The following is a 14,647-nucleotide window of genomic DNA, read 5'->3' as shown; positions in this document are numbered from 1 at the left end:
GGATATTGCAGGACCAGAGAGGTTTTGGGAAGGGCAACGAGAATGATCAAGGGCCTGCAGAAACTCTCATGTGGGAGGGCCTGGGGGGAAACTCCCGTGAAGATAGGTTGAAAAGACTGGGATTGTAAGCTTACAAAGGAGATGAATAAGAGGGGACATGAGAAAAGTTTATTAAATACTCACTGGTAGAGAGCTGATGGAGAATGTGTTCTCCCTGTCTCATAACACAAGATCAAGATGATATTCAATTAAACTGAAACATGGCCCATTCAAAACACATAAAAATAGAATGCATTCTTCACTCAGTGCCCAATGTGACTGAGGAACTTGTTGCCACAAGAGGTTGTTGTGGATGTGAGCTAAGCAAGAATCAAGAAGTGTTTTCACATTTACCTAATAGTGAGATTATCCAGTTAGAATAAAGAAAAGGAGGACTTGTGGCACCTTAGAGACTAACCAGTTGATTTGAGCATAAGCTTTCATGAGCTACAGCTCACTTCATCGGAGGCAGTGAGCTGGAGCTCATGAAAGCTTGTGCTCAAATCAATTGGTTAGTCTCTAAGGTACCACAAGTCCTCCTTTTCTTTTTGCGAATACAGACTAACGCGGCTGCTACTCTGAACCGAGTTAGAATAGTTACAGATAAATAAACATTTTGAAAAGCCTATACACCCCTGTGTTTCAGGGCACAAGCCAGTGTCTAGCTGTTAGGCATTAGGGTGATGCTCTCAGGATTGTCAGGTCATTCCCCGCTCTCCCACATACACCTACTGCTGGGTTTCTTACACCTTATTCTGCAGCTCCTAGAGTGGTCAGCATTAGAGAGAGGACACTGGACTAGATGGACCATAGGTCTAGTCCACGATGTCATTCGTATATTGGAAAGGAGTCGAGTTTCCCTCAGGGAAGCAGAGATTATCATGCTGGACTATGACTCTATGCTCAGCAGAATGGGCACACAGAGCAGCACAAGGGTCTTGGTATTGAGGGTTACAGGCCTGCACCTCTGTTACTTCCCTTGTTTCTCTTGGTGAGACACTTTCTTGCAGGCACCCAACTTTGTCTGAGACATATGTGACTGGTGTTAACGGACAAGTGTAAGCGGAGACGTGTCAGCAACTCAGATTCCAGCCCTTCTCATACCTGAAGTTTTCAGATGATACAAAAATTGGGAGTACAGTAAACAATGAGGAGGAGAGGCCCCTGGTTTAGAGCAATCTGGATTGGTTGGTAAACAGGGTTGAAGGAAATAATATGCGTTCTCATAGAGCTATGTAAATATCTACATCTAGGAACAAAGAATGCAGGCGATGCTTACACGATGGGGAACTATCACGGGAAGTGCAATGACTGAAAAAGATTAGGGAGCCTGAAAGGATAATTAGCTAATGTGACCCTGTGGCCAAAACAGCCAATCTGATCCTGGGATGATAACCAGGGGAATCTCAAGGAGAGACAGAGAAGTTATTTTACCTCTGTATTTGGCACTGGTGCAAATGCTGCTGGAATCCTGTGTCCAGTTCTGGTGTCCATGATTAAAGATGTCTGAACCCTCTTCAATGTACCAACATCCAAGTGTGATAAGAATTACTACAAGATGAGAAAACCTGCCTTACAGTAATAGACTTAAGGAGCTCAATCTATTTAGTTTAACAAAGATGGTTAAGAGGTAATTTGATAACCGTCTGTAAGTACCTACACGGGGAACAAAATATTCAATACTAGGCTTTTCAGCCTAGTATTCAGAGGAGTGATGGGATCCAGTGGCTGAAAGTTGGAGTTGAAGAAATTCTGACTTGAAATAAGATGCCATTTTTAAACAGTGAAGCATACATTTTTTATCAGTGAGAGTAATTAACCATTGGAACAATTTCCCAAGGGTCTTGGCTGATTCTTCATCACTGAGAATTTTGAAATCAAGGTTGGATGTTTCTCTATAAGATCTGCTCTAGGAATGGTTTTGGGGAAATTCTCAGGCCTGTGTTGTACAGGCCTGTGTTATACAGACTAAATGATCACAATTGTCCTTTCTGGCCTTGGAATCTCCTAACATGTCATCTAGGGTGACCAGTTATCCTGATTTTATAGGGACAGTCATGATATTTGGGGCTTTTTGTTCTATAGGTTCCCATTACCCCCCACCCACTGCACCAATTTTGCGCACTCGCTGTCTGGTCACCCTAATGTCAGCTGGAGGCCTTGTGCCTCCAGGCTCATGTCTCAGCTTACTAAAAGCATTTTTTTCTATTCGTGACCGGGTTGAATTTAGCCCTGTGAGGAAAAATACTCATGTGACTGCGGCAACTTGGAAATGACAGGTTTCAGAGTAGCAGCCATGTTAGTCGGTATCCGCAAAAAGCACAGGAGTACCGGTGGCACCTTACAGACTAGCAAATGTATGGGAAGTGTTACACTAGGTGTGTGTTTCACGAGGCTGAAGGATCTCATGAGGCACTGCACGGATGAACATTTTAGGTGAGAAAAATCATGATTTCACCCCATAAAGGATCTGCAGTAAGGAATGAAAGTACAGCCATTACCGTGGATGGCTAACAGGGCTGGTTAGCAAATGGTCCCAGAGCTTCCTGGGTTTAATGCCTGTGTCCCTGTGGTTCCTCCACATGGCAGCTGTATTTATCTAGGCCCTCACATGTCCCAGAACTGACCACTCCCATTGCATAATGTGCATACTTTTCAGCTTGCAAGTTGTTCCTGCGTAACAGTCCTGGAAACACCATGCCTTGTGTATGGGTGTAACGAGAGAAGCCACACAGGTGCCCTGTCTTTTGCCACTCATGTGTGAGATTTCCCACTGGTGAGACACAGTCACTGATTACCTCCTAGCCAAGGGAGAAGGTGTGACAAGAGGCACCTCACCCCTTTCAAAGGAAGAGTTGTGGGGAGGGTGAGAGAAGGTTGGAGCCAGGGATGACTGGGGAGCATGGTGGAGATACTGGCGACCAGGGTGCTGTTGGAATTGGGGCAGCCTGGGATGGGGAAGGAGAGTGTGGACAGGGGTTCAGAGTGTGATGGGAGATTGAAGCAGCTGATTCCAATGTGTGTTGGGTTCCCCCTAGGGTGCCACAGGAACTGGGGAACCACTCAGCCCTCCGACACCCCAGCCTGGGCTCCCTCTCTCAGTGTGCTGCTGTGACAAGCTGCAGACCTGATCCTGGTCCCACACCTCCACCAGCATTTGCACAGGCAGGGACACACCCTGCTGCAGTTACATGCAGGCTCTGACCAGCCACTGCATGAACCAACGATAGAGAGGTTACAGCCAAAATAACCACCAGCTCCCTAGCCTTGGACCCCAGAGCTGTGCCGTCCTGCCCTGAACCAAACTCTAACCTGTATGATTTTTTTTTCCTGGTTCACTCTTCCCTCAGTATGGGGAGGACAATGTATACCTGTGGTAACCAAGCTGAGAATTTTCCCCCCGACACTTCACTTAAAGACATACCGGGTTTAAATTAAAACGTATTAACTCCAATGAATAGATTTTAAGTGATTACAAGTGATAGCAAACAGATCAAAGCAGATTAGCTTGACAATAAGCAAAATCGCCAGTTAAGTTTAACACACCAGTTAGATCGACTATGAATGAGCAATTTCTCAACCTGATTGAGGATACAAGGCATCTGGCAGACTCTAAAGACACAATCTGCATTTGCTTTGGAGCGTGGGTTTCTCAGGTTCCCATACATAGGTTAGAAATCTCTTTAGCCTGGGTCCAGCACTCCCCCCAGTTCAGTCTTTTTTCCACAGGTGTGTCAAGGAGTCCTCTTGTGTGGAGAGTTAAGAACCACCAGTGATGTCACCCACAGCCTTATTTAGCTTTAGTATATGACAGGACCCCTTTGTACTTTTCCCACAAACTGGTATGAGAAGCAAGTTTTGAACAAACTTCCTAAGATGGAGTCCCGAGTTTTGTGGTCTGGTCACATGCCCTTGGAGAGTCACAACATCCATTACTTATAGTCTTGCTTCAGGGGCGTTACCCAGGTGTAACTACATTTGAAATAGGTACGTACTCAATATTCATAACTTCAGCTACAAAAATGATACGTGCACACAAATAGGATAGTGATATTCAGAAAATCATAAATTTTTCAATGACTTCTTACATGACCCACCTTGCATAATACACATTATAATTATGCTATAATTATACCATACTAATAACACTATGAAGAATGTGGGGTGCAGTCTCACAAAAAATCAGTGGTTCTTTCCACTGGGGAAATGCCTGAAGTTACATAACAACACCATCAGTTGGAAACAAAACTGCGTAAGAGTCCTGAGACCCAGCCTGCAGGTCCATGGCTTGGAAGTGCAAACAGACCCTGAGACCTGCCCAAACACACTTGGGGCATGAAAGGTCCCAGCGCTGGCCTTGGACCAAAAATCACAAGAACAATTTCATTTCAGCAGAGCTGCCTGCCTACCCCACAGCCCAAGGTGCTGTCTGCCTGCCCATGCCCACCACCTGTCTGTCCCCACAACCCTCAGCACTACCCACTTATTTCTGTACATCTCCCTCCCTACCCTCATGAGCTCCAGGATTGCCAGCCTACCCCTGTACATCCCTCTCCCTGCCCCCACAAAGCCCAGTGCTGCCCACTTGTCTGTGTAAGTCCCCCACCCTCACAATTTCCAGCCCTGCCACACAGTGATACCCCTCACCCAGGATCAAAACCAGGTGCCAGACCCCACAGCGACAGCTCACAGAAATATCTCCTCGGACTAATTTAAACTCAGTGTCTGCCTGCACCCGGGGAAAGGGGGAGATCAGCCTGAACTGCCTTTCCAGGCATGAAGGGAACCCCAGCAGCAGCTCAGCCTGTGCAGGGAAGGAAAGAGGACGTGGAGACTAAAAGGAACCAATGGGAGTAACTCTTCCTCAAAAAGCTTTAAAGTAATGCAGCCCGTTAGAAACCCAGATACCTCTTCCTGAGGCTGCTTTTCCATATTGGCAATTTCTGACATTGCCATGAGGCTGCAGTGGGGTTGCTCACAGGTGGAGGGATTGATCTCAGTGGGGCCAAAATTTCATCCTTGGTGTTTTAACTTCTGGCTCCTAACTGCATAAATTACAGACTCTGGTCCTGCTCCAGAGAGTGCTATTCTGTTAGGGTGCTCAGAGAGTCTGAGGAAAACCCCCAGTTTATGTGGAGTTCTGAAACTGGGTATTAAAGATGGGATTTCAAAACATGTGGGCCCTGATTTTGCTCTCAGGGAGGCCAGTGTCAATCTGGATTTGACCCAGTGATGGCAGAATGGGAGAGCAGAATCTGGCCAGTGTGTGACACATTCTTGTTGTGAACCCTCTGGTAACACAGATACCCACTGCAGAGGGTTTGTCTGCCTGAATTGGAAAACTTGAGCGAACCATAGAAAAACGACACAGCCCAAAAAATGGAAGCTACGGAGACAGATAGAAGGAGTAAGAGAGAAGGAACTGATATTAAAAACAAATATTTCTCTAAACTATTTCCAATACATTTGTAGTTCCAATTTTACCAGTGAAATCCCTTGGTGTTTCTGGCAGTACTAAACAGTTCAAGTCACCGTGCTGGTGCATTTCTGTCCTGATGGTTCTTGAACACTGGAACCCTTCCTGAGCCCTCAGCACTAACTTTAATGTGGAAACAGGCAACTCACCAAAATCCCGCTCAGCAGAGAGAGGAAATTTCTTTACTGTTACAAGAAGGCAGAGCCCTGTGAATCAGTGTATGAATCTCACGTCTTACACTCGGCATGCTGGATAGCGACCTTTATGATTCCCCTGTACAGTCCCTGTGGACTCGCAGGTTGGCCAGGACTCCCAGACAATTCCCTCAGCTCTGAGAAGAGCTGGAAGAGCAGAAAATAGACCATGGAGAACTTCAGACTGAGTGCCTCCCCTAGGAGTGAGGAAACAATTCACCAAGGTCAGGGGCTCAGATTGTTAAGGCAACCTGTGTCTTGCAAACTGCTCAGCCTAGCAATTGATAACAGCTTGTTTTTCCTATGTGGAGTGTAACCGCCATCTGCATTATTTGTGGCAATGGTACCACGAGATACAGGACCAAAAGCTATTTTCCACTGATCGTAGCAGCGTACCGCTGCATACTGCCCATGCAGTTGTGATATCTTGTGTACAATATCCAGTTGTAGTATCCGGCATCTGAAAAGTCACTGCCACCCTGTGGAGGCCAAATGACACGATCCTGAATTGATGCAGGCCGAAGGGCGTGGAGAAGGCTTTCTTCCCCCATGATTCTGGTATCAAAGATATTTGCCAGTATCCCTTTGTTAGGGCTAAAGTGGGTTATATCTGGCAGATGACACTGTTCTCATAGTTCATCTACTTTCTGCATCAGGTAATCATCAAATTCTAATACTGTGTTGAGCTTTCAGAAACAGATGCAGAAACGGGCTGTGCTATCTTGAGTCAGGACTAGTACAATTTGTAATTTTCACTCCATGCATCTGAAGAAATGGTGTTTACCCACGAAAGCTTATGCTCAAATATATCTGTTAGTCTTTCAGGTGCCGCCAGACTCCTTGTTGTTTTTGTGGATACAGGCTAACACAGCTACCCCCTGAAACTAGTACCCCTGACCCCACTGATCACTACATTAAGTTCAAACCAAATATAATTTATTAAAGAGCAACTGTCAGAAACATAAGGAAAAATGGGAAAGGTTCAAGGAAACAAGGGACCCTGATCAGTGGGCACGGGGACATCGAAAACAGCTGTCTCTGGGATGTTAGGAAAGTGTGCAGTCTGCTCCTCACACGTCCTCCTGCCCAGGGCCTACCTGTCCTGCGGTGATGCCATGGGACCGATACTTGCTCTGGCAGTGACCACATGCCTTCAGGCTTTAGGTGGTAGGACCCTTCTCCCCAGCATTTGCCCTCCCATCAGATTCATGTCCTCACTTCTGACTCCAGCTTCAAGGCCCTTTTGTCTAGTGACTTCTCCCTGTGTTGGGCCCCCTGCCCAGGGCCCCACCTAGCTCTTCCCAGCTGCTCATTGTGCTCGGGTGCAGTGTTGCTTGTGGCGTGGCCGGCATCCACTAGCGTGTCTCTGGCTCCCCAGCTCCCCGTAGTAGCTCAGACCTGGCTCCTCGTTGACACAGCTGGTCTGTGCCGACCCAGCTCCTGGTTCTGGTCTGCTCCAGCTGCAGCTCCCCGACTCTGCCTGAGAACCGCTGCCCTGCGGCCAGCCCAGGTCTGCCTCTTCCATCTCAGCACCGCTGCTCTGCCTCCGCCGAGCTTGGCTCTTCTGGTTGAGTGCTGCTTCTCTGGCTCTAGCCCAGCTCGGCCTTCTGGGCTGCTCCTCTGGCCCTTGTGTTTCCGGCTGCTGCTGCTGCTCTGCCTCAAGCTTAGCTGGAAAGATTGCCAGACATCTATGGCATTATTAGCCCAAAATGCTTTAAAAACAAGCACAAATGTAGCTCAATCTATGTATTGAAAAAAACATTTTTTTTTCATTAACGCATCAAATAACAAATGAAAGGTTCCATTACATACCTACTGCTACAGATTTGATTACAAAACAAACAAACAAACAAAAACCCTAAAAGCCCTAGCAGGAGTTCATCTAATTAGCAACAAAGCTGCCAGATGGCAATCAAATTCAAAATCAAAACTCCAATTCTGGTTCTTGTATCCAAATTGAAAGTTGGCAGGTGTTTCAACAAAAAGCAGCAAATAACAGGGTTAAAAATATCCCGAGAGGAACCCAAAACTTATGTAGTGTAAAAACAACCATAACTTTATTATATTTATTTCTAATGGCATTCAGTGATGGTAGACAGTGTCAATATTTTGCGTTCAATGAGTTTGTTACTTTTAGTCACGAAAAGACAACGTTTCATCCTTGCTGTCTTTGTTGGAAGTAGAATGCTTCTGCTGCTCATCATGCATATCAGCAGTGACCGTAGCAAACATTTCCTTCATCCGTGCAAACTCTTCAACACATTTATTGTTGTTGCCTGCACGCCCTAACATGAAGAATATTTTCTAAAAGTTCCTCTTGAATCTTGTTGTGCTTTCAACTGCAGTGTTGCTAAAAGGTAGCAACAGCAATGAAAGACCAAACAATCCAAATTCACTAAAGTCTTTGTCCCCAGCAGCATCCATGTGTTTGAGACGTTCAACCCCAAAGTTGTGTACTCGGTTGTTCAGAGTATGAGGCCAGTGAACCATAGGCAAAACTCTCCACTGCTGCTCGACTTTCTGAAGTCTGCACACAACAATGGCAAAAATGATATATCAGCCAATGTAGGTTACGAAGGACTTAGACATTGCCACCAAATGGCCAGGTGATTGAATCACTTGCAGTGCTGTTTCATCTATTTTGCAAACTGCAAAATAAAATCTCAATACCTACTTTTGACGTCTTCGACCATAGCAATGGTAACATCAACTGGGCAAAGCAGTAAATTATTTGATTCTAAGGTGATGTCATAGTTTAAGACAGCACACAGTTACCCAGGTTTTTCAGAACCCCCAGCGGGGGCATTTTAACTATTTCACTCCATGTGGTATTGGGAATAAATCAGTGGGAACACAGCAAGTCTGTCTGAACAAGGATTAAATGCAAGTAAGCATACTGTTGTCTAACACTGAAATTTATTAGATTTAAGCACACATGGCAGAGGGCTTTCCCTTCACCCCCTCCCCTGTAAATTGTCACACGGACAAAAAACAGAAGACCAGAAGTCCAAAATGCAGACAATATTATGTTGGCATTAGTTTCCAGCAAGCATGTATACCACAGAACCTTGTTTCCCACCCTTCCCATTCCAAACTCTGATGCCACAGAGCCTTGCCCTGTGTCCCCATTCCCCTCTCCCCATTCCTATTTCCTCCTTCTTAGCAGCCCCAGATATTCCTGAAATGCACGCCCTCGGCAACTTATGGTCATGTGCCATTTTGAAAGGTCATATATCTAGGGTCTTCAGCCCACGTCTTTTGTGTTCCATGGGAAGGGTGAGGAATCAGATTGTGCTATGGTCAGAAACAGACATTTTTTTGGCCTTTTAGAGTTTGACCTTGCCTCGAGAGAAGAGCCAGGCAGCCCTCCAGTGTATACTCATATATTATACTCCCCCCATACCCTGTAGCACTTTAGCTCTACCCTTATCTTTTCTCACTGTGTTAAAAGCCCCATTTGGTTGTGAGAAGAGGAAAACACAGAGTCTTTATTCATTCTTCTTCACACATATTAGTGTAAGATATGAGAGTATCAAAAATTGAAACCCCAAATTCTGTCTCAGCCTGACAAACTAGCCTATATACCAACAACACTTAAGCAATAGGTTTAGAACAGTCCAGATATTTACCTATGTCTAACATCTGGAACGGTATTGAGTAATTAACAACAGCTTGACAGAGGCCAGTTGTTAACGTGCTGGGGAGAAATGGTGTGAGGAAAAATGTCTCTCAAGATGGCTTCAGAGGACTGATCCAAAGTACAGTGTATCAGCTAATCTTTTATACCTTGTACAATCTACGTAGCACATAATGACCCCTACCGGGTCATCACTTTTCTTAACTTTCAATAAATGCTTATTATCAGAGGCATCTAGACTCAAGGATTTCATCCATTTATCTTCTTTCATTCTCACTTATTTATTTGCCTTTCTCTTCCTCCCATTATGATTCACAGAAACTGCCACCTAGATTTTGACTTTGCATCTAAAACCTTGCTTTCCAATTAACCTCTAACTATTAGGTGTTCTATTTTATTAGTTCATACTGGCTGAGTGCACATCATATGGTTATAATTGGTGGTTCCCCACAATTCAGGGAACCATAGTCCAGTTCTCAAAAGCACACAATTTCACAACTCTCGCTAATTAGCTCTAGTAGAATGTCCTCAATCCCTGCAGCAGCTTTCCTGTATTAGCACTTTCCAACAGAAATGCTTGGTTTCCCCTCCAGGATTCTTTAGGGACTCGATGTAGAAAATGAGGTAAATTTTGCTCACCAGATCACTGTACATATGATAAAGAAATGCAGTGCTGTATTTGCTTTATTTGTCTTTGGTTGTCAGAAAATGTAGCTTAATCTTGTCAAACAGACAAGGACCCAATTCACATAGGGAAGCCACCCTGCTTCAGAAAGGTGCAGTATCTTCTGGTAGTCTGACTGCCATAGAGAGGCCGAGTGGCAGCAGGAGAGAGGATGGAAGCTGATGGATGACACTGAAAGAGCAGGTGATGGTCAGAGAGAGGGAACTCAGCAAGAGAAAGAGCAGTTCTTGGTCATTGAGTGATAAGACATTAGGTGTAAGGAATTTCTCAGACTGTGAACTTCCACAATCGTGTGTTCAGCCAAAATAGAAGAGAGCACCCGTGATTAATGAGGAGATCTCCTTTCACCCTCTTGTCACACAGGTTTAAAGTCATTGGCCCCCAGCTATCGTATTCTGCAGGTGTATTTGCCCACTTTGTCACGAAGTTCTTTGATTCTGACCCCATAAATGATAGGGTTGAGCATGGGTGGGAGGAGGACATAGAGGTTAGCCAAGATGATGTGGACATGGGGAGTGATGCCCTCTCCAAACCGATGAATCAGAGTGGTTAAGAGGACAGAAGTATAAGAAATCAGCATCACACAGATGTGGACTGTGCAGGTGTTGAGGGCTTTTTGATGGGCTTTCTTGGAGGAGATTCTGAGGACAGCCCTGATAATCAGGCCATATGACAGGACAATGAGTGCCAGGTCTAACCCAATGACTAAAAACACTATCACCAAGCCATACATCCTGTTGACTGTGATGTCCCCACACGATGTCTTTGCCACAGCTATGTGGTCGCAGTACGTGTGGGCGATAATGTGGTTGGCACAGAATGGCAACCTCCTCAGGAGCAGGGGCATGGGCAGAATGAAGAGAACAGCTCTTATCAAACCCACGAGCCCTAGATTAGCTATGCATGTGTTGGTGAGGATGGTGGTGTATCTCAGAGGGTTACATATGGCAACATATCGATCGAAGGCCATTGTCACAAGGACAGCTGAGCGCATCGTATAAACCGTGTGAAGGAAGAAAGTCTGGGTGAGGCATCCACCCACAGTCATGCCCTTCAAATTGAACCAAAATATACACAGTGCTTTCGGCACGGCGGATGTAGACATGCATATGTCTGTGACTGCCAGCATGCAGAGAAGCAGGTACATCGGCTTGTGCAGGGTCTGCTCTTTGCCGACAACAAAGAGAATCATGAAATTTCCCATCAGGCCAATAATGTAGAACATAGAGAAAGGGATGGAAATCCAAAGGTGGGCAGCTTCCAGGCCAGGGATGCCCATTAGGATGAACCCTGAAGGATCAGAGGGGGTGAGGTTAAAAACAGCCATGAGATGGTTGATCATTCGATCACACTCAGAAATGCTCCAGGTGCCTGTGAAGGGAGAGAAACACAGCGAGGTGGGTTACACACTTTAGAACAATTATTACAATAAATATTTTATAGTTATTACCAATTTAGAAAGAGGGGTGAGCAGTAAGTTGCCAACATTTACAGATGGCACCAGAATATTTCAGTCATAGTCCAGTCTAAAGAAGTCCTCAGAGGGAGCTAACAAAGCCAGGGGAATGGGCAGCATGCTGGCAGATGAATTTCAGTGTCAGTAACTGCAGTGTTTATGCCCATTGGAGGTATAAACTTGAACTCCTCAAAATGCTGACAGGGGCCTGGGCATCATGGTATACAGCTCTGTGAAACCCTGCTCACAGTGCAAGCAGGGACAGAAACTGAGCAAAATATCGGGATGCAGGAGGAGTGGGGTACAAAATCATACAGAAAATACAATGCCATGAGATCAGTCAGTCAATGTTTCACCATCCTCTGGACTCCTCTGTGTAGTACCAGGCACCCTTCTCGTACAGGATATTGCAGGACCAGAGAGGTTTAGGGAAGGGCAACAAGAATGATTAAGGGCCTGGGGGGAAACTCATATGAGGATAGGCTGAAAAGACTGGGATTGTTACCTTACAAAGGAGATGAATAAGAGGGGACATGAGAAAAGTCTATAAAATATTCACTGGTAAAGAGCTGATCGATGATATGTTCTCCCTGTCTCATGACGTTACACTGAAACATGGCCCATTCAAAACAGATAAAAATAGAATGCATTCTCCACTCAGTGCCCAATGTGACTGAGGAACTTGTTGCCACAAGAGGTTGTTCAGACCATAAGCTAAGCAAGAATCAAGAAGAGTTTGGACATTTACATAGTGAGATTATCCAGTTAGAATAAAGAAAAGGAGTACTTGTGGCACCTTAGAGACTAACCAGTTTATTTGAGCATGAGCTTTAAGTGAGCTGTAGCTCACGAAAGCTCATGCTCAAATAAACTGGTTAGTCTCTAAGGTGCCACAAGTACTCCTTTTCTTTTTGCGAATACAGACTAACACGGCTGTTACTCTGAAACCAGTTAGAATAGTTACAGCTAAATAAACATTTTGGAAAGCCTATACACCCCTGCATTTCAGGGCACAAGCCAGTTTCTAGCTGTTAGGCATTCGGGTGATGCTCTCAGGATTGTCAGGTCATCCCCCCCATCCACCTACTACTGGTTTCTTACACCTTCTTCTGCAGCTCTTAGGGCTGTCAGTGTTAGAGAGAGGACACTGGACTAGATGGACCATAGTTGTAGTCCACAGTGCCATTCATGTATTGGAAAGGAGCCAAGTACCCTAAGGGAAATAGCGATTATCATGCTGGGCTATGACACTGTGCTCTGCAGAATGGGCACAAAGAGCACAAGGGTCTTCATATTTAGGGTTAAAAGCCTGCCCCTGTTACTTCCCTTGTTTCTTTTGGTGAGACACTTTCTTGAAGGCATCCAGCTTTGTCTGAGACATAAGTTACAGGACCTAACTGACAAGTGTAAGCAGAGACATGTGTCAGCAACTCAGATTCTAGCCCTTCTCATACCTGAAGTTTTCAGATGACACAAAAATTGGGAGTATGGTAAACAATGAAGAGGAGAGGCCCCTGGTTTAGAGCAATCTGGATTGGTTGGTAAACAGGGATGAAGGAAATAATATGCGTTCTCATAGAGCTATGTAAATATCTACATCTAGGAACAAAGAATGCAGGCGATGCTTACACAATGGGGAACTATCACGGGAAGTGCAATGACTGAAAAAGATTAGGGAGCCTGAAAGGATAATTAGCTAATGTGACCCTGTGGCCAAAACAGCCAATCTGATCCTGGGACGATAAACAGGGGAATCTCAAGGAGAGACAGAGAAGTTATTTTACCTCTGTATTTGACACTGGTGAAAATGCTGCTGGAATCCTGTGTCCAGTTCTGGTGTCCATGATTAAAGATGTCTGAACCCTCTTCAATGTACCAACATCCAAGTGTGATAAGAATTACTACAAGATGAGAAAACCTGCCTTACAGTAATAGACTTAAGGAGCTCAATCTATTTAGTTTAACAAAGATGGTTAAGAGGTAATTTGATAACCGTCTGTAAGTACCTACACGTGGAACAAAATATTTAATACTAGACTTTTCAGCCTAGTATTCAGAGGAGTGATGGGATCCAGTGGCTGAAAGTTGAAGTTGAAGAAATTCTGACTTGAAATAAGATGCTATTTTTAAACAGTGAGGCATATATTTTTTATTGGTGAGAGTAATTAACCGTTGGAACAGACAAGATGATCACAATGGTCCCTTCTGGCTTTTAAATCTCCAAACATGTCATCTGAAGTCAGCTGGAGGCATTTTGCCTGCAAGCTCTTGTCTCAGCTTACTGAAGGCAAATTTTCTATTCTTGACCAGGTTGAATTTAGCCCTATGAGGAGAAATTCTCATGTGACCGTGGCAAATTGGAAATGTCACACTAGGTGTATATTTCGTGAGGCTGAGGGATCGCATAATCACTGCATGGATGAACATTTTGGGTGAGAAAAATAATTATTTCACCCGATAAAGTCTCTGCAGTGAGGAATGAATGTAAAACCATTACTGTGAATGGGTAGCAGGGCTGGCTAGGAAATGGTCCCAGGGCATCCTGGGTTTAATGCCTGTGTCCCTGTGGTTTCTCCACATGGCAGCTGTATTTATCTAGGCCCTCACATGTCCCAGAACTGACCACTCCCATTGCATAATGTGCATACTTTTCAGCTTACAAGTTGTTCCTGTGTAACAGTCCTGGAAACACCATGGCTTGTGTATGGGTGTAAGAAGAAAAGTCGCAGAAGTGCTTTGTCTTTTGCCACTCACGTTTAAGATTTCTCACTGGTGAGACATAGTCACTGATTACCTCCTGTCCAAGGGAGAAGGTGTGACAAGAGGCACCTCACCCCTTTCAAAGGAAGAGTTGTGGGGAGGGTGAGAGATGGTTGGTGCCAGCGATTATGGGGGAGTATGGAGGACGTACTGGAGACCAGCGTGATATTGGAATTGGGGCAGCCTGGGATGGGGAAGGAGAGTGTGGATAGAGGGGTCAGAGTGCGATGGGAGATTGAAGCAGCTGATGACAATGTGTGATGGGTTCCCACTAGGTTGTCTATGAATGAGCAATTTCTCAACCTGATTGAGGATACAAGGCATCTGGCAGATTCTCAAGGCACAACCTGCATTTGCTTTGGAGCTTGGGTTTCCCAGGTTCCCATACATAGGTTGGAAA

The 14,647-nt window shown here is 45.1% G+C and overlaps 1 protein-coding gene across 1 annotated transcript; it reads right to left on the bottom strand.

Annotated features, from left to right (window-relative positions):
- Positions 1-10,416: 10,416 nt before the first annotated feature.
- LOC144259659 (olfactory receptor 52P1-like) lies at positions 10,417-11,358 on the bottom strand. Its single transcript, XM_077807963.1, has one exon. It carries the CDS (start codon positions 11,356-11,358, stop codon positions 10,417-10,419), a length of 942 nt encoding a protein of 313 aa, XP_077664089.1.
- Positions 11,359-14,647: the final 3,289 nt, after the last annotated feature.

The sequence above is a fragment of the Eretmochelys imbricata genome, chromosome 1 (genome assembly GCF_965152235.1).
Source record: "Eretmochelys imbricata isolate rEreImb1 chromosome 1, rEreImb1.hap1, whole genome shotgun sequence".
Lineage (NCBI taxonomy): Eukaryota > Metazoa > Chordata > Testudines > Cheloniidae > Eretmochelys > Eretmochelys imbricata.
This window is presented reverse-complemented; position numbering and strand designations above follow the sequence as displayed.

Coding starts and splice junctions, on each gene's coding strand:
- LOC144259659 (XM_077807963.1), bottom strand. CDS start 11,358: ATGGCTGTTTTTAACCTCACCCCCTCTGATCCTTCAGGGTTCATCCTA.